The sequence below is a fragment of the Budorcas taxicolor genome, chromosome 16 (genome assembly GCF_023091745.1).
Source record: "Budorcas taxicolor isolate Tak-1 chromosome 16, Takin1.1, whole genome shotgun sequence".
NCBI lineage: Eukaryota > Metazoa > Chordata > Mammalia > Artiodactyla > Bovidae > Budorcas > Budorcas taxicolor.
In genome coordinates, this window is record NC_068925.1 from 7,979,902 (window position 1) to 8,004,868 (window position 24,967).

At 38.9% G+C, this 24,967-nt stretch overlaps 1 protein-coding gene across 1 annotated transcript in view; it reads left to right on the plus strand.

Annotated features, from left to right (window-relative positions):
• The first annotated feature begins 489 nt into the window (after positions 1-489).
• Positions 490-24,967, plus strand: part of KCNT2 (potassium sodium-activated channel subfamily T member 2) — a 436,616-nt gene continuing 412,138 nt past the window's right edge. The window contains exon 1 of the mRNA XM_052653896.1: positions 490-584. Coding sequence (XP_052509856.1) covers positions 490-584 — 95 coding nt within the window. The remainder of the gene's footprint in view (positions 585-24,967) is intronic.

The window sequence follows — 24,967 nt, forward strand, 5'->3', positions numbered from 1 at the left end:
GGCTACCCTCCCCGGAGGGTCTCGCCTGCAGCCGGGCAGGACGGGCTTTCACCCTCGCGCTGCGCGCACGCCCACCCCTCTCCTCTCTTTCTAGGCACCGCGCGTCTTTTCTCTTTTTTTTCGGGCGAAGTAACTTTTGCCTTCCCGCCTCCCCCGAGTCCTGGCGACTAGAGGCGGCGCCCAGCCTGGGGGCGGTTCCTTGGCATCGTCGGTCCTTGTCAGAGCCAGACTTTTGCTCCTGGGCTGGGTTTGCATCATCCCCATCACACTCTCCGGAGGAGAGGAGCCGGCCCCTTTCGGCCTCAGCTTCCGGCTGGGCGCAGACCCCCTCCACCCTCCCAGGCACCTTCCCCTGCTGCGGTCCCTCTTCCCGCCGCCGCCTTTAACGAAGTCCTCGCCCCCCACCTCCCCAGTCCGCAATATTTTCTTTCGCTCGCCCTCCTCGCCTCCTCCATTCGTTGTCTCACGTTTCCCACTCTTTGAGGAAGGATGGTTGATCTGGAGAGCGAAGTGCCCCCTCTGCCTCCCAGGTACAGGTTTCGGGATTTGCTGCTCGGGGACCAAGGATGGCAGAACGACGACAGGTGAGTGGTGTGCTGCAGTGTGGCTCCGAAGATACAGCTGGAAAAGGGAGGGATAGGGAGGCCGAAAGGCTAAAAGGAGGGAGACGAGGAAAGGGAGCCAGAGCTTGGGGGAGGGAGGGAGAGGGACTCTGACGTGTCTCTCCATTTTGACTATAGGGCTACTGGTGTAGGCAAGGAACTCCTTTTCACTTTCGGACCCCTGCAATGTATTTATTGCATTTATTTGGTGCTTATTCTTTTGTCTATCTGTGCTTTCCCAGGGTGTGGATGAGGCTGGTGTGAAAGGTATAGTGCGTCCAAATGGCACGCAGCATCACTGCCGATCAGTTTTCATATTTTCCCCTTGGCTGTTATTAATCAAATTCGAAAATGCATCCGAGTTGATTGAAAAAGCATACCTGATTAGGTGTCCACCTGCCACTGGGAATTTTATGCTTTTTAAACATTTGGAGACACAGGTAGACAGTTGGTTTCAATATGTAACAGGTAGTTAGTGAAAATGACAGCGTTTGCAATTGGAAAAACTCACTTTGAACGGGTAACGATGATTATTATTCATAATGTGTTCGTATAGCTTGATTCAACCTTCTCATAAATAATGTATTTAACCAAAATAGTATATATGTCACAAAATTAAAACATAAATTTCAAAAAGAGTGTTATTAGCAGCATATTGCTCATGTGTTTTATCTGTAGAATCACTGCTTTGCCTCGTTAAACTTTTGGAATTACTCTTGTTATGTCGTATTATTATTTTTTTAAAAGCACATTTTATGTTTCATTGAATTTGGTATTTTCTGAAATAGTCATTTAGGTATTACATGCCACATTTCTTTGTTTTAAAATAATACGTGTATACTAACTAGACTTTCAACTCAACTGAAATGTTTCATTAAATTTCAGTTTGGTATTGCTGTTCTAATAACACAAAAAACCCATTATTGGCCCCATTCAGAATTTCCTTGTTCAACCACTGGGAAATACCTTCCTCCCATCTCAGCTCCCAATACAAACCCACACTACACACAGGGGATTTTATGGGAGGCATCACTTGTGGCCTTCTTCTTTGGTCTCATGTTAGTAATTTAAAGGGATATAGATGTTTTGTAGATGATATTTCAGTTCAATCTCTTTAGGCAAAAATGTATATATTGATAAAAATTAAAGAATTCATACCAGTATGCTTGGAAAGTAAGGTGTTCTGGTTGACTAAAGATGAAGAAAAGAATATTTAAACCAATTTCAGTGCTAATTGACATTTAGATACACTATTTTAACTTAGCTCAGTGGCTCATCAAGTGCAGCTTGGTGTTCATAGTGATTGGATCTATATTGGTTACTTCAGGACATCAGGATCAGCATGTATTAATTGAATAGAAATCCTCATTGCAAAAATGTGAGTTGGCAGAGTACCTAGACATATTTCAGACTGGTGGTGATAGCCTTGCTTGTTTTTTAAACATCGTATCTAAGATAATGATTGCTCATGGGGTTGTCCTCACTTTTCTAGGGATGCTGAAGATATTTAGTTAATTAAGAATTTTGGTTAGTTGAATGCATCCTAAATGAGTCATTGCCATGTTAAAAAATGTTTTGCACTTTTAAAATCCCTTTTATAATATAAGTTTATACTAGCCCAAGTTTAACTCTAAAATTCGGCCATATTTACTAATAAAATAAAGTACTGTTACCAAACTAAACTTGGGTCCACTTGCCTGTGCAGTAAAGCCAATCTACTGACAATGCTTTGTAGTGAAGGCAAAAGAAAAAGTGAAGTCGCTCAGTTGTGTCCAACTCTTTGCAACCCCATGGACTGTAGCCTGCCAGGCTCCTCTGTCCATGGGATTTTCCAGGCAAGAATATTGGAGTGGGTTGTCATTTCCTTCTCCAGGGGCAACTTCCTGACCTAAAGATGGAACCGAGTCTCCCACAGTGCAGGCAGACTCTTTACCATCTGAGCCACCAGGGAAGCTCTGGCAAGTGCAGCCTTTATTTCAGGGCACCAAACAAGGAGTCCAGGTAGCTGGTTCTGGAAATGCCTAAACTTGCCAGTAGCTTTCAGGGAGATGTTTTTAAAGACAGAATGTGAAGGAGGGGCAGTTGTGCAGTGTGTGCAGCTCCTGGACATTCTTTTGATTGGTTGGTGATGAGGTAATCAGGAGTCTACATGTTCAACTTTCTGGTTCTAAACCAACTTGGGGTCTACCAGGTTGTGGACAGCAGGAAGTTAACTTCTTCCACCTAGTGGGGGTCTTCGTGTCTGCAGAACAGCCTGAAGATCAGGGCTCAGAATGTTTTGATGGCCATTGAGGTCCTTGACTTTGTTTAATGGCTGACATATTCTTATTTTGTTTTATTTGACTGTTTTCCTTTCTTTCTGCCATTTCCCCACTTCTCCAGTTAAATTTATTCTTTAGAACTCAGCCTCGGAGGCTAAAGTTGTCTACAGACAAGGGGCAGGCAGAGGACATGGTGGGGAGAAATCTGTCTTGGGAACTCCCCATAGGGTCCTATTCGGTTACAGTATTAACATTTTAAACATTGTTCATTCACATTTAAAGGTAATTTTGTGCCTCCAAGAAAACTTACTGTTTAGTTTTGGTTTTGTTTGTTGTCCATCTTTGAAGATAAGATCCTTGATTAATATGGAGGACCCAGATTTCAGTGCTGTGCTTATTTATTCACTACCTGAGTGGCCTTAGGCAAGTCATTCAGCTATTACAAATGTCAGTAATTTTATTTCTGTAAGATAGTCCTGTAAAACTAGCCGTTTATACTGAGTACTTAGCTAGTGCTATATGTTAGCTATATTATATGTTATATGTGTATGTGTGTGTGTAACAAACATGTAAAAACATATGTGTAAGTTAACTTACGATAGTTATTATTTCAGTCAACTATCTGATAGTCCTTGAATTGTAGGTAATTATTTTAAGGACTAGGAAACTCAGTTTCTGGGAAATTAAATACTTGTTATGGTGATATACCTTACAAGTGTAAAGGTGACACTTGGGTTCAGTCCTTTGTGACTCAAATTACTTAAGAAGCTCCTAATTTCCTTTTACCTAATTAAATTTCTATTTATAAGAATAATTTTATAGAATCTAGATTAGATGAGGTGCTCTTCGTTGCGTTCCCTTCTTAATCCACGAGTCAAAGTTTGCAAATGAAGTCATCTCTTTTGCCTTTAGTACGGTCACAAATTTCTCTTTGCCATTAAGTGTGAGTAGCAATGTTGTTCTCAGTTATCTTCGTGGGCTCAATTCCTACAGAGAAAAGGAGGAAGCACTCTTTAATCCGGGAATAAGTAGACAGTTCTGCCAACAGATGCATTTAGTGCTCTGCCCATATTTATTGGATATTTTCTAGGAACACCCTCTGCCTGATATTTTTTGTTTGTTTCCTCTTGGCCTTACGTGCACACCCGGCCCTCTTGGAGAGCAAGCCAGAAGTACCACTGAGTAAATACAGATTTGCTAGATAAATACTGTAGCCTCCTAGTTCCTTGGTTGGGACCACTCTGGCTTATGTTCTTTATACTGTGTCCTATGGGACCCCACTCTAACTGGTATAGGGGGGTAACTGGCTTGATATTGTGAGCTTTATTAGCTTTCTTCCCTCTCTGCCTAACTGGTATTTTCTGGATCATTTCCCAAGTAAACTACTTACACTTCCATCCTTATCTCAAGGTCTGCTTCTGATGGAATCTGCACCAAGATGGATATATTCCCCATCCAGAGGCACATTCTAGAAATGATGGGGGAGAATTAGAGGAGAGAAAAGTAGAGCTCTTCATTTTAAGAATTTTAAGTTCAGTCTTAATAAGATATGGTGGATTGACATGTAAAAACGAGTGAGGCATATCACTGATGCATGAAGGGGTAATGTTAAAGAGGGAAGGTTGGTGAGTCTGTCATAACACAGAAGTGTATATTCCACACTATAGATTTTCTGTAAACTAACCACAGATAATTCAGTCATATTTATATTGTACCACCTTTTGCTAGGGAAACAGACACACATGTAAAATACATGTAATATGTATGTATATGTATAATGTATATGTAATAGATCTGCATTCTATGGGAAAGTGAAGTCGCTCAGTCGTGTCTGACTCTTTGTGACCCCATGGACTATAGCCTACCAGGCTCCTCTGTCCATGGGATTTTCCAGACGGGAGTACTGGAATGGGTTGCCATTTCTTTCTCCAGGGGATCTTCCCAACCGAGGGATCGAACCTGGGTCTTCCACATTGTAGGCAGACGCTTTACCATCTAAGCCACCAGGGAAGTAATTCTATGTAAAATATATGGAATGCTTATGTAATATATACATCAATGGATCCTTGTGTAAATCTTATCCTCTAATGCTCATGTTTAGTCATGTCCAACTCTTTGCGACCCCATGGACTGTAATGTCCATGGGATTTCCCAGGCAAGAATACTGGAGTAGGTTGCCTTTCCTTTCTCCAAGGGACCTTCCATGTGAAATGCCATGCTGGATGAAGCACAACCTGGAATCAAGATTACAGGGAGAAATATCAATAACCTCAGCTATACAGATGACACCACCCTTATGGCAGAAAATTAAGAGGAACTAAAGAGCCTCTTGATGAAAATGAAAGAGGAGAGTGAAAAAGTTGGCTTAAAATTCAACATTCAGAAAACTAAGATCATGGCATCTGGTCCAATCACTTCATGGCAAATCGATGGGGAAACAATGGAAACACTGACAGACTTTATTTTCTTGGGCTCCAGAATCACTGCAGATGGTGACACAGCCATGAAATTAAAAGACGCCTTTTCCTTGGAAGAAAAGCTATGAAAAGCCTAGACAGCATATTAAAAAGCAAAGATATTACTTTATCGACAATGGTCTGTCTAGTCAAAGCTATGGATTTTCCAGTATTCGTGTATGGATGTGAGAAGTGACGTCGCATAGTCGTGCCTGGCTCTTTGCGAACCCATGGACTGTAGTTTACAAGGCTCCTCTCTGTCCATGGAATTTTCCAGGCAAGAGTACTGGAGTGGGTTGCCATTTCCTTCTCCAGGGGATCTTCCCGACCCAGGGATCGAACCCAGGTCTCCCGCACTGCAGGCAGATACTTTACTGTCTGAGCCACCAGGGAAGCCCATTCTCTACTATGGATGTGAGAGCTGGACCATAAAGAAGGCTGAGCACCAAAGCACTGATGTTTTTGAACTGTGGTATTGGAGAAGACTCTTGAGTGTCCCTTGGACTACAAAGAGATGAAACTAGTCAATCCTAAAGAAAATCAGTCTTGAATATTTATTGGAAGGACTGATGCTGAAGCTGAAGCTCCAATACTTTGAGCACCTGATGCGAAGTGCTGACTCATTAGAAAAGACCCTGATGCTGGGAAAGACTGAGGACAGGAGGAGAAGGGGACGACAGAGTATAAGATGGTTAGATGGCATCACTGACTCAATGGACATGAGTTTGAGGGAGCTCCGGGAGTTGGTGATGGACAGGGAGGCCTGGTTTCCTGCTGTCCATGGGGTCATAGTCAGACACGACTGAGTGGCTGAACTGAACCGAGTAGTCTTTTATCCAGTCAGCTAATGTTTGAATGCATGCTATATCTCAGGGCCTCATGAAGTTAGGCTTTGGAAAGAACATAATAAAGAATATGAAAACAAGGCTTCATCAGGGAGGAGTTCACAGATATAATTTTAAGTGAATTTCTGCCATGATGTTGACAGTATTACTTATGTTATGATGATGTCCTTACAGAATTTCTATTTTCAGAATGTCAAGAAAAGCATCCACCATTTGTAAGTAGTATATTCAGTGTTTGCTTGAAAATAAAGTAGCTAAAATCTACTAGAGATTGCTTTATATACTAGAGAGTATATAGAAGTCTTCTGTATACTTTAAATCTAATATTCAGACTACTTAATATTATCAAAGTTACTCTGTAATTGAAAGCAATATGAGTAGAGACTGAAAATTTAATTAATCTTCTGTGGAGACCATTTTGTAATATGTAAATTGTAAGGGTTAAAAATACTTTTTGTTTCCTATTTTATATTTTAAGATTTATAAAATAATAAAGATTTAGACTATTCTCTTGCAGTTAAAGATTGGTAAATTTCAGGTCTTAAATGTCTTCAGACAGTTTGGACTAGCCCTTCTCATCCTTCATCATGACTTAGTAATTTTAAAGTTTGGAACACAGTGCACTAGATGTGGATAAATTATCACAAATGTAGATAAATTGCTGTTAATGGACAATTCTCAGTTGCAGTCATATGGGAGTAGGCCATTTATTTAATTAATGTTATTCTAGTATTCAGATATTTGGTCAGGTGTTGCAACTCAAGTAATTTTAAGTGTATCATTCATATTTTATAGTTGGCATTTACACATAATGCAAACAAGTCACCTAATGCATTGTGGTAATTGAAAATATAAAAGAACTTGAACAAAAAGTGCAATTCAATCAATTAATAGTTAAGAGGTATTTATAAAATGGAGAGAATGTTGACTAGGTTTTCTAGTATAGATAAGTTTATATATCATACAATGTAAATATGTGACTTTATTTTTTGTTGTTACTTTTTCTCTTTATTTTTTTTAGTTTTCTATTAAAAAAATTATTTACTGTGACTTTATATAATCAAATTGAATTGGGGTAATGGTTTTGGATTGGCACATGGCAAATTTATATGTTATCCATTTTATCTCCCTTATTAAATTATGCATATTATTTTGAAAGTATCCATTTAATGTAAAGTTTTTATTCTGAATGTTTATATTCAGGTCAGTAATACACTTTTAAAATATTTTGTGCTGTTAAAATTAATTAAATTTTAATTTTAATTTTTAAGTAAAATTAGTTATCTGTATATTATCTATACATAGTGGAACCAATCATGCATATGCAATATCTATAAAAATGATTTCAGCATTTATTATTTGAAAGTCCAGATAGTTCTATATCTGTTAGAGCTGTTGTATTGAGAGAAATCTCTATGAATAAGACAATAAAAATATTACCTGCTACTGAAATAGGTAATGGTATAAAAATTGACTTTACACACTCACACACACACACACACACACAAATATATATATATATATATATATATATATATACACACACATATATATACACTACCTTTAGGTTAATACTGAATGTGATACTTCTGGGGTTTCCAGTCATGCTCTTGTTCATATGTTTATATATTATTTTGTCATTGATGGTTCATCTGTTTTTATTAGTGTATTTGTGTATTGCCGATGTTGTCTTACTTATCTGTTGTGCTTGTCTCAATTGCCTTTAGAAAATAAAGCAAAAAGAAATATTTTTTACAGTGATATTTCACCAGTTGCTTTGTACATTTATACTGTGAAATTAAATAACCATGACCTTTTCTGAGCAATATTTGATATTTTTGATCAAAATTTTTTTCAATTAAGATATTTTTAAACTAATGTTTTTCCTAAGTCTTAAGTTGCTAATTTAAAATTTCTCTATAAAAGAACCAAAACAATAGGTAATGATCCAGAAGAACAGTTACTTTTACTCTTTTACAGTTTTTGACTAGATATGGAATTTTTAAAATAGGTCTTGGGATCTTAATCATCAGATAGTAATCAAATTGCAATTTAAGAGAAAATTACTTGGAGAATAGTGAGAAGAAAGGTGCATATATTGCACTGAGAAAATCTCAGCCTCAGTACAAATTCAAACTGGTTGTATGCAGTCATAAAAACTATGACCCAGAGGGATGGTACGGGGAGGGAGGTTTGGGGGGGGGGGTTCAGGATGGGGAACACATGTACACCCGTGGTGGATTCATGTTAATGTATGGCAAAACCAATACAATATTGTAAAGTAAAAATAATAATAAATGATAGATGGTTAAAAAAAAAACTACTATCCAAGCAAATTGGGGGGACTTGCAGTCCCCTTCACACTGAATGTACCACCCAGGTAGAATAGATAAAGATAAACTGAGCCAGAAACTTCTTTCTGGTAGTCATGGGGGTGTTATGTAAGGTTTTTAAAGTTGTAAGCAAATGACCCAAACGTTATGAAGAAGCAAATTATAAAAACTACCTTAGATATATATTTTACCCTTGCATTTCTATAAAATATAGAACATTGTTAATCTGTCATTTAATATAACCCATATTAAATATTTATACCTAATACACACATAAATAATGATTATTGTGTTTAAATTCTAATTGACATAGAAACCGAGAAATTTGCCACATATTGTAATCATGAGCTTTAGTCTACCAACCAAATTACATTATGAGTTTTCTTTTGCCTACAGCAATCATTAGTATTGATAACGTTTCTAAGTTACGCATTATGTCACTGTTGTTTTGTTATACACTTGTGTATTGCAGAACAGAGGCAGTGGTTCCTTAGGAGCTGAGGTTCCCTTGTATTCTCCACCATCTCTCTAACCCAAAGCTTTGTTCATGTACAGTTGGCCTCATCATTTGTCCCAGCATCTGGGTACTGCATGACCTCGAGCCACTGTGATGTTTGATTGCATATCTGTCATATACAAGAGAGACCACATATGTGTTTCCAGCAGATAAATAGAAGCTCAGACATTGTGAAAGCAAGAAAGCACTCTGAGAAGGGCATTGGGTCCTTTATGTCTGGTCATCTGGAAGCAGAAGAGTGAACACAAAATTTCTGACCTTGTTTTCTTAATAACCAGAACTAGATTCTCTTGAGGAGAATCTGAGTTGTAGTACAGTTTCAAGGGGAGGAAGGAGCACTGTTCTTACTTGGAAAAGTAAATTATTTATGTAAATGAATTCAGTGTATCCCTGGTAGGTTTACTTGTCCGCTTTGGTTGGGAAGCAGGAATGGGATTGGAGTTGGGAAGGGGATTCCATAGAGGCTGAAAAGTTCTCATCTCCTGAAAAGGAGTAGAGGGGATATACTCCTAGGGGTTCAGGAAAGAGGATTTGCAGAAAAGCAAGACCAGGGAAGTGAGATTTCTCTCCCCAGTTTTTCTTGGATCAGTCATATTGATCTTTGTCGTGTTTTTTTTTTTTTTTCTTCCCTTGACAAATAGAAGCAGTGAGGGAAAAACAGACAGGAAAACCCGGACTGAGAAGCCTGGCTGGTCCATAGGGCACTGTGGACTGGCAGCGAGTCCCTTTCCTGTTCAGATTCATTACTGGGCCTGTCTTTGGACTGTGCTTCCGCTCTCTTGCTCAAGTATGCTCAGTCACATCCAACTCTTTTGTGACCCCATGGGCTGTAGCCCAGGCTCCTCTGTCCATAGGATTCCCGAGAAAAGAATACTGGAGTTAGTTGCCATTTCCTCCTCATGGGGATCTTCGTGACCCAAGGATGGAACCTGCGGCTTCTGCGTCTCCTGCGTTAGCAGGTGGATTCTTTCCTGCTCCACCATCCGGGAAGCCACTTAGCTCTCTTAGTACTCTTAGTACTACTGCAGTGATGCCCCGGCTTTAAAGATCAAGAATCACTTTTCTCTGTGTGTGTCTTCGTGGAACTCAGAGTTTTATTACTTCTTATTTTCACACTGCCCAAGTCTGTGTGAGAATAGGAGCTTGCACACGAAGCCAGAAACCTCTGAATCCAAGGACTGAAGGGCAGCTTCTTCTTGGCTGCCTTGCATTGCACCTTGCACAGAAACAGAATGATGAACTGCTATATCTGGGGCATCCTTAACTCATCTTGTAAAGCACCATGTGAACAGGGATAAAAGCGAATCGACACATTTTAACCTCATTCAAATCCCTGTGGGAAGACTTGTAGATTGTCCACATATTGCAGACAACCTGGGACAGAAGGACCAAATGTGTGGTTTAATAATGGGCAGCCTGTGGTGTCAGGTCTGTCAAAAATGAAAATGCCATTCCATGCCCTCAGAATCGAATTGGGTGATTAGTAAGCTGCACAAGATGGTCAGCAGGGACGATGAAGACTTTAGTCACTGCTGCACCATGTGGTGATGACACTGGCAAATTACAGATGGAAGCTTTCAGTGTTATGTTTCTATTTCTTGTCTATCTCTCTACAAGAGTTCCTGTGCTATGCCACCTGTTTTCCCTGAAAATACAGAAGAAGATGAAATGAAAAGAGATGATGATATGAACAGGGTGTAGAACACCACACATTGTTCTAAGCATGTGTATTATTTCACTGAATCTTCACACCAGCTCTGAGGAATCTGGTTATCTTCCCCTTCTTACAGATGAATGTCCCGAGGTACAGAAATTCATGCCTTGTTCCCAGTTACATAACCCTAAGAGCTAGAACCAGAATCTAATTATTCTACCTACCTACTATGTTTACAACTAAACAAATGTGGTTTAATGCTGTGAAATAACAGACAGAACAAAATGCAAACAAATGTGAATACTTTGGAAGGTAGAAAAATCACAGACCATCTGCATCCCTTTAGGCCAGCATCACTTGAGTAACTCAACAGGAAAGTTAACGGAATTTTTGAAATTGATGATAATTTCCAGGGAGAAAATAATTTCCCCCCTCTCCATATACACGGTTCTCACAATCTGAAGAAAGTGGATTGAAGTAGGGAATTAGTGAAACAATCAAGGCAGAGATTTATTTATTTAAATATTTATTGCTGTTTTTATTAAAGATAGGCTAGAGGTAATTGACTGGAGAAGGAAAAGGCAATCCATTCTAGTATTCTTGCCTGGGAAATAACATGGCCAGAGGAACCTGGTGGGCTATAGTCTGTGGGGTTGCAAGAAGTTGGACATGACTTAGTAATTGAGTATGCGTGGGCAACCTTGGAGAAGGAAATAGCAACCCACTCCAGTGTTCTTGCCTGGAGAATTCCATGGACCGAGTAGCCTGGCAGGCTACAAGCCCATGTGGTCTCCGAGAGTCGTACAGGACTGAGCAACTATCTCTCATGCACGGGTAAAGGTAATTGACATCCCAGGAGTCAACAGTTCACAACTACCTTTCTTTTTATAAGGCTAGGTTTTTTGTTTTGTTTTTAAGTATTTCGTATGTAACTTTGGGGTTTTTTACTATACTTTTACTCCCTAAGATATTGGTACCTACCTGAAATTAATTTTTCTCAGCCATCTTGCTAATGCTCATGGAAACCCTCTTGTGAGATGTTATGATGTCTAAATGTGGTGATGTGAAATTACTTAATGGAGGCCTTAATATGGAGGTGTACCTATTAGTATGTTTCACCTGTTCTAAAAAAAAAATTGCAGTGATCCACATAAACACTTGCAATATCATAAATAAAAAAACAGAGCTGAAGAAAAACGCAATAAGGGGGCAAAAATGAATCCAGTATAGAGTTGGTACACAGTAAGAATTCCATGATTTGCTAAGTAGCTACTGGAGATGGACAGCAGAGTTAGCAAGAGCAAAAGACATGATCAGTCACGTAAGATGAGAAATAAACCTGCAGCTCAGGAGGAATACAGCTTGCCTTGTTCAAATTGAAAGAACATTGTTCCCAGGGATCTCACCTGGTGTACAGTGTGCTCACCCACTCTTCTGTCATAAAAGAATAGCAGATTTCACAAGACTTTTGTGATATTCTCCCTGCCAGGTGCTGATATAACTAGAAAGAATTATCCAGTTAAAGCAGATCTACAGGACACGCACAAGTGTATTTCAGGCCAAAAAAATGAGAAACACTCCAGGTTACTGATGGGTTATAGTCTTTCATGTAATCATCCTTAAAAAGTTTATATAGATAGATAGATGGCTTTGATTCAGAATTAAGAATGAAGTGAGTTTAGAGCTATATTCTTTGTTGTGAACCTGAAGAATAAATGTAATCAGTAGAGCCTGGGATCAGTTACTGAATGTAGAATCTATAAGGATTCTAACCAAAACACAAGCCTGAATTGTAGTTATTCTCACCTGCTCAGCAAATGTTAGATTAATTTATTTTCCTTTCCCACAAATACCTAAACTGTATATTATATAATATTATATTAAGACTTTGTAAATATCCTGAATTTAATTATTCATATAGCGCTTACTTATCTTCATATACATAGTGATATATGTTAAATGCATAGTTTTTATAGCAGACTTCTGGTTGCTAAGTAATTGATAAAAATAGCTTCAAACTAGAATATTTATTCAGTTTATCCACCATCACCAATATCATTATAATCCTCCAGAATTCTCCATTTCAAAACTTCACAATAGTTTTGTATTATCTTTTCAACTTGCTTTTTTTAGTTAGTTTTTGATCTCTATCCTTTTTTGGTAAGATTTCATTCTTTCTTATATAAATTAATGTAACTCTTGTTAGCATACTTCATTATTGCAAGCCTTTCCTTTGCACCCCACCTCCAATAATCTCTGTTGTCAACTCAAGTCTCATTCAACTCAAGCATTTTCATCACAATCTTCTTAACATAATTTTAACATAATATTCATGTGACTGATGCTTATTATGTGAAATTTAAACTGCTCAGCCTAGTATTCAATATTCTTGACTAACCAACTCCTCAGTTTTGTTTCCTGAGAATACATTTTTATGTTTTCAAACTGCAGGTACAATTTTTTCTTTTAAATAAATCAATTTATTTAAGCTAAAACAAACAATTCACCCATTTCTCCCACTTCTTATCTGAGGCCCTGGCAACCAGCAGTCTGTTCTTTGTATCTATGAGCTTTTTCTTTTTTAAAATTTATATATATATATTTTTTAGATTCCACATATAAGAGAGATCATGTGTTATTTGCCTTTCTCCGTCTTATTTCACATAGCATAATGCCCTTGAGGTCCATTTGTGTTGTTACAAATGAAGATTTTATTCTCTCTCTCTTTTTTTTTAATGGCTGAAATACATATATATTACACACACACACACATATGGCAGAATTTATTTATTACATTCATCCATCATGGAGTCTTAGATTGTTTCTGTATGTTAGCTATTATAAATAATATTGATATGAACATAGGGTTGCATATATCCTTTTGAGTTCATGTTTTCATTGTTTCAGATAAATACCCAGAAGTGGAGTTTCTGGATCACATTGTAGTTCTATTTTTAATTTTTTGAAGAACTGTATAGTGTTTTCCATGTTGAACTGCATCAATTTACGTTCTTAGCAGTGCAGGAGGGTGCCCTTTTCTTCACAACCTCTGCAACGGTTGTTATTTTGTTCTTGTTCATAGTAGTCATTCTGACAGGTATGAAATGATATCTCAGCGTGGCTTTGATTTATATTTTCTTGATGGCTAATGATACTGAGCCTTTTTTCGTTGGCCTGTTGATTGTCTGTTTGTCTTTTACTTGCTTTTTTGCGCTTGAGTTGTATGTGTGTGTGTGCTTAGTCACTTAGTTGTGGACAAGGTGGACTGTAGCCCACCAGGGTCCTCTGTCCGTGATATATCCCAGACAAGAATACTGGGCTGGATTGACATTTCCTACTCCAGGAGATCTTCTCAACCCAGGGATCAAACCTGTTTCTCTTGCATCTCCTGCATTGGCAGGTGGATTTTCTACCACTGTTCCACCTGGGAAGCCCATTGAATTGTGTAAGTTCTTCATATATTTTGGATATCAGTCCCTTATAAGATTTATCAATTGCACATATTTTCTTTCATTAAGTAGGCAGCCTTTTCAGTCTGTTGATGGTTCCCTCTTCTGTGTAGAGGCTTTCTACTTTGAAGTAGTTCCATGTGTTTACTTTTGCTTTTGTTGCCTTTCATTTTGGTCTCAGATTAAAATGATCACCAAGGCCTGTGTGAGGGACCTTACTGCCTGTGTTTTCTTCTAGGAGTTTTATAGTTTCAGGTCTTAGGTTCAAATCTTTCAGTTCAGTTCAGTTCAGTCGCTCAGTCGTGTCTGACTCTTTGCGACCCCATGAATCGCAGCACACGAGGCCTCCCTGTTCATCACCATCTCCGGAGTTCACTCAGACTCATGTCCATCGAGTCAGTGATGCCATCCATCCATCTCATCCTCTGTCGTCCCCTTCTTCTCCTGCCCCCAATCCCTCCCAGCATCAGAGTCTTTTCCAATGAGTCAACTCTTCACATGAGGTGGCCAAAGTACTAAAGCTGGAGTTTCAGCTTTAGCATCTTTCCTTCCAAAGAAATCCCAGGGCTGATCTCCTTCAGAATGGACTGGTTGGATCTCCTTGCAATCCAAGGGACTCTCAAGAGTCTTCTCCAACACCACAGTTCAAAAGCATCAATTCTTCGGCGCTCAGCCTTCTTCCCAGTCCAACTCTCACATCCATACATGACTACTGGAAAAACCATAGCCTTGACTAGATGGACCTTAGTCAGCTAAGTAATGTCTCTGCTTTTGAATATGCTATCTAGGTTGGTTATAACTTTTCTTCCAAGGAGTAAGCGTCTTTTAATTTCATGGCTGGAATCACCATCTGCAGTGATTTTGGAGCCCAAAAAATAAAGTCTGACACTGTTTCCACTGTTTCTCCATCTATTTCCCATGGAGTGATGGGACCAGATGCCATGATCTTCGTTTTCTGAATGTTGAGCTTTAAGCCAACTTCTTTACTCTCCTCTTTTACTTTCATCAAGAGGCTTTTGAGTTCCTCTTCACTTTCTGCCATAAGGGTGGTGTCATCTGCATATCTGAGGTTATTGATATTTCTCCACAGTTAATTTTTTTGCATAGTGTAAGATCATTGTCCAGTTTCATTCTTTTCTGTGTAGCTGTCCAATTTTCCCAGCACCATTTATTGAAGAGACTGTCCTTGCCCTAATTATATATTCTTGCCTCTTTTCTTGTAAATTAACTGACCAAATATGTGTGGGCTTATTTCTGGGTTCTCTATTCTGTTCTGATCAAGTATCTGTTTTTGTACTAATGCCATACTGTTTTGATTACTGTAGCTTTGTAATATAGTTTGACACCAGAGAGCATGTTGCCTCCAGCTCTGTTTTCCTTTCTCAAGATTGATTTGGCTATTTGGGGTCTTTTATGATTCCATAAAAATTTTAGGTTTCTATGAAGAATGCCACTGGAATATTGATACAGATTGTATTGAATCTCTAGATTACCTTGAGTATTGTGAACATTTTAACAATATTAATTCTCTCAATCTATGAGTACATAATGCCTTCATTAATTTTTCCAAAAAAGCTTTTTGAAATTTTGTCACTGTGGTTATTCACAGAAATAACTCCCCACCTCCCTTGCAATATACAGTTCATTGCTCTTTCTGGTATCACACCATGATCTGAGACTGTTCAGCATCTGTTCCTTTTCTTATCATCCCTTACTTCATGACCGGACCCAGAACTGAACACTGAGCCAGAGTTACTAATGAAACCTTTGAAATCACTCAGGCTACTCAATATATTTTACATATCATGATGTGGTTTTATAATTACTCATATGTTATTTTAGGCATAATATACAACTTTCTAAGGAAAAAGTCATGTCTTCAATTTATTTGAGGTCTTTCTACATTATTTAACATATATGGTTTACACAAAGCCTTCAAGAATTTTAATTTTGTAATATAAGGAATATATTTTTAAAAGGAAAACAGTCACAGCTATGAATATATATATATGTGTGCATCGCATACATACATATACACATTATTTTAATAAAAGTGCAAGATCGTTTCAGTTTGAGATGTTTTTCCACTTGGATGTAAAATATGTTTTTAAAGCCCCTTCTAAACCTAGATATATAGCTTAAATCATTTGACTTGAAAAATACTATTCCCATTTCTAATTTAATATTCACGAGGAGCTTTCCTTTGGAAATGGCAAAGCAGAATGTATCTCAGTCCATAATTCATACAGTGACAGTTCAAATGACTGTTAAAGTGAATTCTGAATTTTACGTACAGGGCCACTCAGTGAAAGCCATCAGTCTGCTTGACAGTCAGCAGTTTCAGTGTCCAACAGACTGGTGGAGGTGTTGAAAAGAGCACATAGGTAGTGGTACTAACTCTTACATAATTGGGATGAACAGAAGGAATTCTTTTTGGTCTTAAATCCTATTAAAAAAGATTTTTTTTTCTTATTGAGAAACAGTGCTTATAATAGTTGACTATGTTTAATTTTTCGGTGTTAGTGTGAATAGAATGATTTTCTAGAGGAATAAAAAAATGTGTGAACTATATCAGTGACAACTATCTAAACATGGTCCAATTCTTTGAATAGAAAAAGGCACATTATTCCTAAACATGTATATGCCTATTATTATTCTATTTCCTGAGTCAGATCCTTAACTGGTGTTTTTGTCCAGTGGAATGAACACATTTGATTTCACTTCAGTCTCCTTTTTAGTATCAGAAAGAAGCTGGTAATACATCTCTCTACCACATGGCAAGTAGGAGAGAAACAAACTCTAGTCACTTACAAAAATATATAATTAAATGTGCTTCAAAAAAAGACTAATTAAAATGTTCATTATAAAGATGCTCTTACTTGCTGATTCTGTTCTTCCTGCTACTTATTCCAAGTAATATGTCCTTTTAGTAAACCCATGTAATGAAGTCAAGGGACGTTCCTCTGTGCATCCCAATTTGTGTTCACAGTGAACTTATTCCTGTTACCATGTGCATTAGGATAAGAAGTGCTTGAAAGATATGGTCCTGTCTTTATCGCACCCTTGAACTTGTGTTGGAAGACGTAAGACTTGCAAAACAATTCAGATAAAGTAGGGCATAGTATAAAGTAGCAGCCACCAACATTTTTGGCACCAGGGACAGGTTTTGTGGAAGACAGTTTTTCCACAGATTGGTGGTGGCAGGGAGGGGAAATGATTTCAGGATGATTCAAGCACAGTGGGGTTCATGCTCCTATGAGAATATAATGTTGCTACTGATCTGACAGGAAGTGAAGCTCAGGCGGTAATGCAAGCAATGGGGCGCAGCTTTAGACACAGTGAAGTTTCTCTTTCTGGCCCACCACTCACCTGCTGCTCTGTTGTGGCCTGGGTCCTAACTGGCCATGGACTGGTGGCCTGGGGGTTGGGGATCCCTGGGAGGAGGTATGGGAATATTAGAAAAAGCTTTCTGCAGAGTTTTAGAGAGCAAGTGAATTTTTATGTTAGGGTTCACGTACTAGACATCAAGTGGTAACAGCTAGTACAAATGGTGGACCTTCCATGAGGCATGTTCTAGGAAAAGACGCAAAAAGTAAACTGGATTGGACATAATATAGTATACTCATGGATCAATAATTGATATCAATAGTTTGGGGAAAGACCATAAGAGCATTTATATTGCCAAGTGGAAGAGTGTGATTTTTTTTTTTCTTATAGACTGTGGGGAATTGTTGAAAGGCTTCAAATAAAAAGTGGCTTTATCAAATGTGTAGTTTTAGAAACTACAGAGAGAGTAGAGAAGTTCATCAGACTACTTTAATGAGCTAAAAGAGAACAAGCAGTGATGATGAAAATGTACCCCCCCCCCCAAAACTCCAATAAGAAACTTTGGAAGTGTCATTAACAAACGTGAACATGGACTGTGGTGAATATCAATGTTGTGAAATAAGAAGAAGTATTAAAAGAGGGGCAAATTTTAGTTAGTATTTGTCATGTTTATGCAATGCAATTTTATATCATTCATTAGGGTTATAAATTCTAGGGGTCAAAATCTCTAGAATCTAATTACACCTTGCAAAACATCCAAGAATGATGCTACTTAATATACTCATTTTCATTATTGATAAAATTGAATTCATCTCAACAAGCAGTAGATAATTCCTGACCATGAATTGTACTCTGTGCTAAGTCCCTGAAAACAATGTAAAAGGTGTTGTGCTAAGTCGCTTCAGTCGTGTCCAACTCTTTGTGACCCCATGGACTGCAGCTCATCAGGCTCCTCTGTCCATGGGATTCTCCAGGCAAGAGTATTGGAGTGGGTTGCCATTTCCTTCTCCAAAAAGGTGTTCGGTTCAGTTCATTTCAGTTCAGTCACTCAGGCGTGTCCGACTCTTTGCGACCCCATGAACCGCAGCATGCGAGGCCTTCCTGTCCATCACAAACTCCCGGAGTTCACTCAAACCCATGTCCGCTGAGTCGGTGATGGCATCCAACCATCTCATCCTCTGTTGTCTCTTTCTCCTCCTCCCCTCAACCTTTGCCAGCATCAGAGTCTTTTCCAATGAATCAGCTCTTTGTATCAGGTGGCCAAAGTATTGGAGTTTCAGCTTCAACATCAATCCTTCCAATGAACACCCAGAACTGATCTCCTTTAGGATGGACTGGTTGGATCTCCTTGCAGTCCAAGGGACTCTCAAGAGTCTTCTCCAACACCGCAGTTCAAAAGCATCAATTCTTCGGCGATCAGCTTTCTTTGTAGTCCACCTCTCGCATCCATCCATACATGACCAGTAGAAAAACCACAGCCTTAACTAGATAGACTTTTGTTGGCAAAGTAATGTCTCTGCTTTTTAATATGCTATGTAGGTTGGTCATAACTTTCCTTCCAAGGAGTAAGCATCTTTTAATTTCATGGCTGCAGTTACCATCTACAGTGATTTTGGAGCCCAGAAAAATAAAATCTGACACTGGAAAAGTTTCCACTGTTTCCCCATCTATTTGCCATGAAGTGATGGGACCGGATGCCATGATCTTAGTTTTCTGAATGTTGAGCTTTAAGCCAACTTTTTCACTCTCCTGTTTCACTTTCAAGAGGCTCTCCAGTTCTTCCCTTTGTGCCATAAGGGTGGTGTCATCTGCATATCTGAGGTTATTGATATTTCTCCCAGCAATCTTGATTCCAGCCCAGCGTTTCTCATGATGCACTCTGCATATAAGTTAAATAAGCAGGGTGACAATATACAGCCTTGATGTACTCCTTTTCTTATTTGGAACCAGTCTTTGTTCCATGTCCAGTTCTAACTGTTGCTTCCTGTCCTGCATACAGATTTCTCAAGAGGCAGGTCAGGTGGTCTGGTATGCCCATCTCTTGAAGAATTTTCCACAGTTTATTGTGATCTACACAGTCAAAGGTTTTGGCATAGTCAATAAAGCAGAAATAGATGTTTTTCTAGAACTCTCTTGCTTTTTTGATGATCCAGCAGATATTGGCAATTTGATCTCTGGTTCCTTTGCCTTTTCTAAGACCAGCTTGAACATCTGGAAGTTCATGGTTCATGTATTGCTGAAGCCTGACTTGGAGAATTTTGAGCATTACTTTACTAGCGTGTGAGATGAGTGCAATTGTGTGGTAGTTTGAGCATTCTTTGGCATTGCCTTTCTTTGGGATTGGAATGAAAACTGACCTTTTCCAGTCCTGTGACCACTGCTGAGTTTTCCAAATTTGCTGGCATATTGATTGCAGCACTTTCACAGCATCATCTTTCAAGATTTGAAATAGCTCAACTGGTTTTCCATCACCTCCACTAGCTTTGTTTGTATTGATGCGTCCTAAGGTCTACTTGACTTTCCATTCCAGTATGTCTGGCTCTAGGTGTGTGATCACACCATCGTGATTATCTGGGTCTTAAAGATCTTTTTTGTACAGTTCTTCTGTGTATTCTTGCCACCTCTTAATATCTTCTGCTTCTGTTAGGTCCCTACCATTTCTTTCCTTTATCGAGCCCGTCTTTGCATGAAATGTTCCCTTGGTATCTCTAATTTTCGTGAAGAGATCTCTAGTCTTTCCCATTCTGTTGTTTTCCTCAACTTCTTTGCATTGTTTGCTGAGGAAGGCTTTCTTAACTCTCCTTGCTATTCTTTGGAACTCTGCATTCACATGGGTATGTCTTTCCTTTCCCCCTTTGCTTTTCACTTCCCTTCTTTTCACAGCTATTTGTAAGGCCTCCCCAGACAGCCATTTTGCTTTTTTGCATTTCTTTTTCTTGGGGTTACCAACCTTCATTTATTTTAGGAAGGTGAGAAGGAGAAATAAATAGTAATTATTCTAGAGTATACTATATAAAAGTAATATTAGTATGAACAGATTATGAAGCTAGTACAGAGGAAAATAATTATTATGATATTTATAGTAATAAATAGTAATAATGATATTACAAACAGGAAATAATTATTGTGATATTATATAAACAATAATAATAAATAATAAATAATTGTGGTATTATACATATTGGCACATATAAAAGCTAATGCCATATATCATATTTAATCCTTTTAAATTTTACTGCTTTTGTATTCTTCACAACATGGCAACACAGATGGGAATGTAGACCAATCCTGTTTCATTTTATAGGTAGAAACTCAACTAAAGAGAATTTTATCTTTTTTCTTCTTTTTTTTAAATTGAAGTAGTTGATTTACAATATTATATTAGCTTTAGGTGTACAGCTTTCAGTTTTACGTTCAGTTATACATACGTATATGTGTATATGAGCTTCCCAAGTGGTGCAGTGGTAAAAAGTCTACCTGCCGATGCAGGAGACATAGGAGATGCTTATTCGATCCCTGGGTCGGGAAGGTCCCCTGGAGACGGAAATGGCCACCCACTGCAGTATTCAAACAAATAGGTCCTGTTTTGTTGTGTATTTTATATATATTAGTGTGTATATGTTACTCCCAAACTCCTAATTTATCATTCCCCCACCCCCTTTCCTCTTTGGGAACCATAGATTTGTTTTTTATGTCTGTGAGTCTCTTTCTTCAACTAAAGGGTGTTTAAATACCTGAGCCAAATAGCAGAAGTTCTCTATTTGTTCAGTTGTAAATGATAGAAAATCCAGCTTAGATACATCCAATAAGACAAGAAGTCTGGAGCTGCTGTAGCTTCAGGGTTGACTTTAAACCCTAGGATATGTCCGTTTTTCTCCTTGTTTTCATTGACTTCTGTTGCTGTGTCTCTGTCTTCTGGAGCTTGTCTGCTTGGTCCCTGAATGGCTGCTTTGGTTCCACGTATCACAGAGTCTGAATCTTTGCAACCCCATGGATGGCAGCCCACCAGGCTTCTCTGTCCATGGGATTCCCCAGGGATGAATACTGATGTAGGTTGCCATTTCCGTCTCCAGGGGATCTTCCTGACCCAGGGATAGAATCCATGTCTCCTGAGTCTTCTGCATTGGCAGGCAGCTTCTTGACCACTGAGCCACCTGGGCAGCTCAACAGTGCCAAAGTCTGGAGGTAGAAGAGAGAATTGTCATTGTGTTATGCCCTTCTTAAAAATGAGAGAAGTGTTGCCTGAGGCATTCGAAAGATACACTCTCTTGTGCTGTTGGTTGGAGCTGGTTTGTGCTGTGCGCAAGGGCAATGAGACCTCGTGGGCTGGAGGTGGACTCAGCCTCCTCTGAAGAGCTTTGTCACTTTGAGGTGTATGAACAACATCAGGTTTGGTTATGGGGAGAAAAAAGTTTTATGCGTGTTGGTGGGTAGGTGAGGAAGCCAGGCTAGAGACATGGCTATCAGGGTAGGAAACCCGAAATTCCAATTCTAAGTATAATTCTAAGTATTGCTCTTTAACCGTTTTACTGTTTTTCTTCACCTTCAAGCAGTTCCCAGAGGAAATTATAATCTTAGCAGGTATCCTATGTCTTCTCTTGATAAACACAATAGTCCAATATATGAATATTCTTAAATTCCCATGTGAAAATTAGAATGTTATGAAGGCTTCTCTGGCTGTCCAGTGGTTAGGAGATGTAGGTTTGATCTTTGGTCGGGAACTAATATCCTGCATGCTGTGTGGCCAAAACACAAGAGAAACAAAAAATTATAATGTTATAAACACTGTGCTAACTTATAAATGGACCCTTTGGAAAATTGTAAGCCATTCTGAGTGCAAAGCTTCTTTTAACAGCATCAACATCAAATTATATAGGTGCTGAGGAAGTTTTGGTATTTTTGGTGCTGATAGTAGGTAATAAAGGAAGAGATAGTGATATATAAATATGTATAGATCTATATGTCTGTGTAATGTGGATATATAAGCTGTAGCTGAGGTAAATGCTCCCTTACTGCCAGAGAACCTCAGAACATCAATCTAGAAGCAGGAACTTTGTTTTGTCTAAAGTTTTAATAAAAATCAACCATACCAGCCCCCCCCACTGAAGTCATTCTTTACCTGAAGGAGCACGTCCTACATTTTCTGGAAGAGACTGAAGGTCCTGCCAGGTGTTGGGGAAACAGGTGGGCTGAACAGGTAGAAGAGAGGAGAAAGAAGTTGGGGAGGAGAGAGAAGGGGAAAGGGGGCCAGGGACACAGTGCTTCATCTCTTTCTTGTAGCAAGTCATCTGACAAATATAATGTGTGTTGCTTGTTAATAAACATGGTATCTAGCAGTAGCAGGCATCTCTTGACCACTTATGACAGGTGTGGAATTTTAATCTAGTTCCTTTTTTCCTCCATCCTTTTATAATTTTGCTGGCTTGGCATATTTGAGAGGAATTGGTAGAAGAGGGCTATAACTGGTCAGAACAGTAGGAGAGGAAGAGCTTGGAAGAAGTAGTGCACTTCACCTTATTTCCTTTTACTATCTTCTTCAGCATTTTAGTGCTTTCCCAAAGTCTAGCAGGCCATGCTGTTTTAACACCAATAATGGCTACGAGAATATTCTATTTGAAATTGGAATGAGGAAAACCAGTAATTTTATTGCCAAAAAAATGGCTTTTTGACCTTGCCGACCAAGTTCTATATGGTCAAAGCTATGGTTTTTCCAGTTGTCATATATGGATGTGAGAGTTGGACCATAAAGAAAGCTGAGCACCAAAGAATTGATACTTTCAAACAGTGGTGTTGGAGAAGACTCTTGAAAGTCCCTTGGACAGCAAGGAGATTAGATCAGTCAATCCTAAAGGAAATCAACCCTGAATATTCATTGGAAGGACTGATGCGGAAGGTCCAATATTTTGGGCACCTAATGCGAAGAGCTGACTCATTGGAAAAGACTTTAATGCTTGAGGGCCAGAGGAGAAGGGGACAGCAGAGGATGAGAGGTTGGATGGCATCATTGACTCAATGGACATGAGTTTGAGCAAACACAGGAAGATGGTGAAGGACAGGGAAGCCCGAAGTTGATGGGGTCACAAAGAGCTGGACATGACTTAGCAACTGAACAACAACAAGGAGCACCTCCTAGATAATGCTTAGTAAAAATTGGTTTAACTGTACTTCCCTGGTGGCTCAGATGGTAAAGCGTCTGTCTACAATGCAGGAGACCCGGGTTCGATCCCTGGGTCGGGAAGATCCCCTGGGGAAGGAAATGGCAATCCCCTCCAGTACTATTGCCTGGAAGATCCCATGGACAGAGAAGCTTGATAGGCTACAGTCCATGGGGTCGCAAAGAGTCGGACACGACTGAGCGACTTCACTCACTCACTCACTCATGCCTAAATTAAAGGCTTCTTTTAATGAAATGGCATGAATATAAGGGCTTTCCCAGTGGCTCAATGGGTAAAGAATCTGCCTGCAATGCAGGAGATGTAGGAGACCTGGGTTCAATTCCTGTGTCAGGAAGATCCTCTGGAGATGAAAATGGCAACCCAATCCAATATTCTTGCTTGGGAAACCCCATGGACACAGGAGCCTGGCAGGCTAGAGTCCATGGGTCACAAGGAGATGGACACAACTGAATAACTAAGCATACATGCACAGAAAAAGTATAGATTCAATAACTGATACAATGAATAAAAAGCCAGATATTTTCAAAATACCTGTAGAGATACAGGAGTATCGGGTACATAAGGGTAGCCAGACGTATTGTGTTAATGAATATAATAAATGTCACAAATGTACCTACTCATACTTTAAAAGGGAGGGACACCTTCTTAGATTGAGAAGGATAGGGTTGTTCTCAGAGGGGTTATCTTTGGATTGGGAAGACACCCAACAATAGCTATCTTTAGTTTTAGAATAGGAGAACTATTATGATTAAACTTACTAGAAAACTCAGTTGAACATTGTTGTTGTTCAGTCACGCAGTCGTGTCTGACTGTTTGCAACCCAAAGGACTTCAACATGCCCGGCTTCCCCATCCTTCACTATTTCCTGGAGTTTGCTCAAACTCATGTCCATTGAGTCGATGATGCCATCCAACCATCTCGTCCTCTTATCACCCCCATTCTTCTTCTACCCTCAGTCTTTCCCAGCATCAGGGGCTTTTCCAGTGAGTCAGCTCTTCGCACCAGGTGGCCAAAGTATTGGAGCTTCAGCTTTAGTATCAGCCCTTCCATTGACTATTCATGGTTGTGCAGTTATTTTAAAAATCAAGTTTTGACCCTTAATCTGATAACTTCTGGACTACAAATACTATGCCCAGCAGTGTTTTTTAGAATACTTTTTAATATGGTCAGTACATTTTAATGTGTAAAATTGTTCAAAATATATGTAAAATATTTTAGTTACTTGCACATCCATGTATACATATGTTTATTTTGTTCATAGTGACTTTAAGGATTATGTTTTCATAAGTGAACTTATACCAGAGAAGACGGTTTGGTCAACTGCTGTTTTCACTTAATGTATTGTTA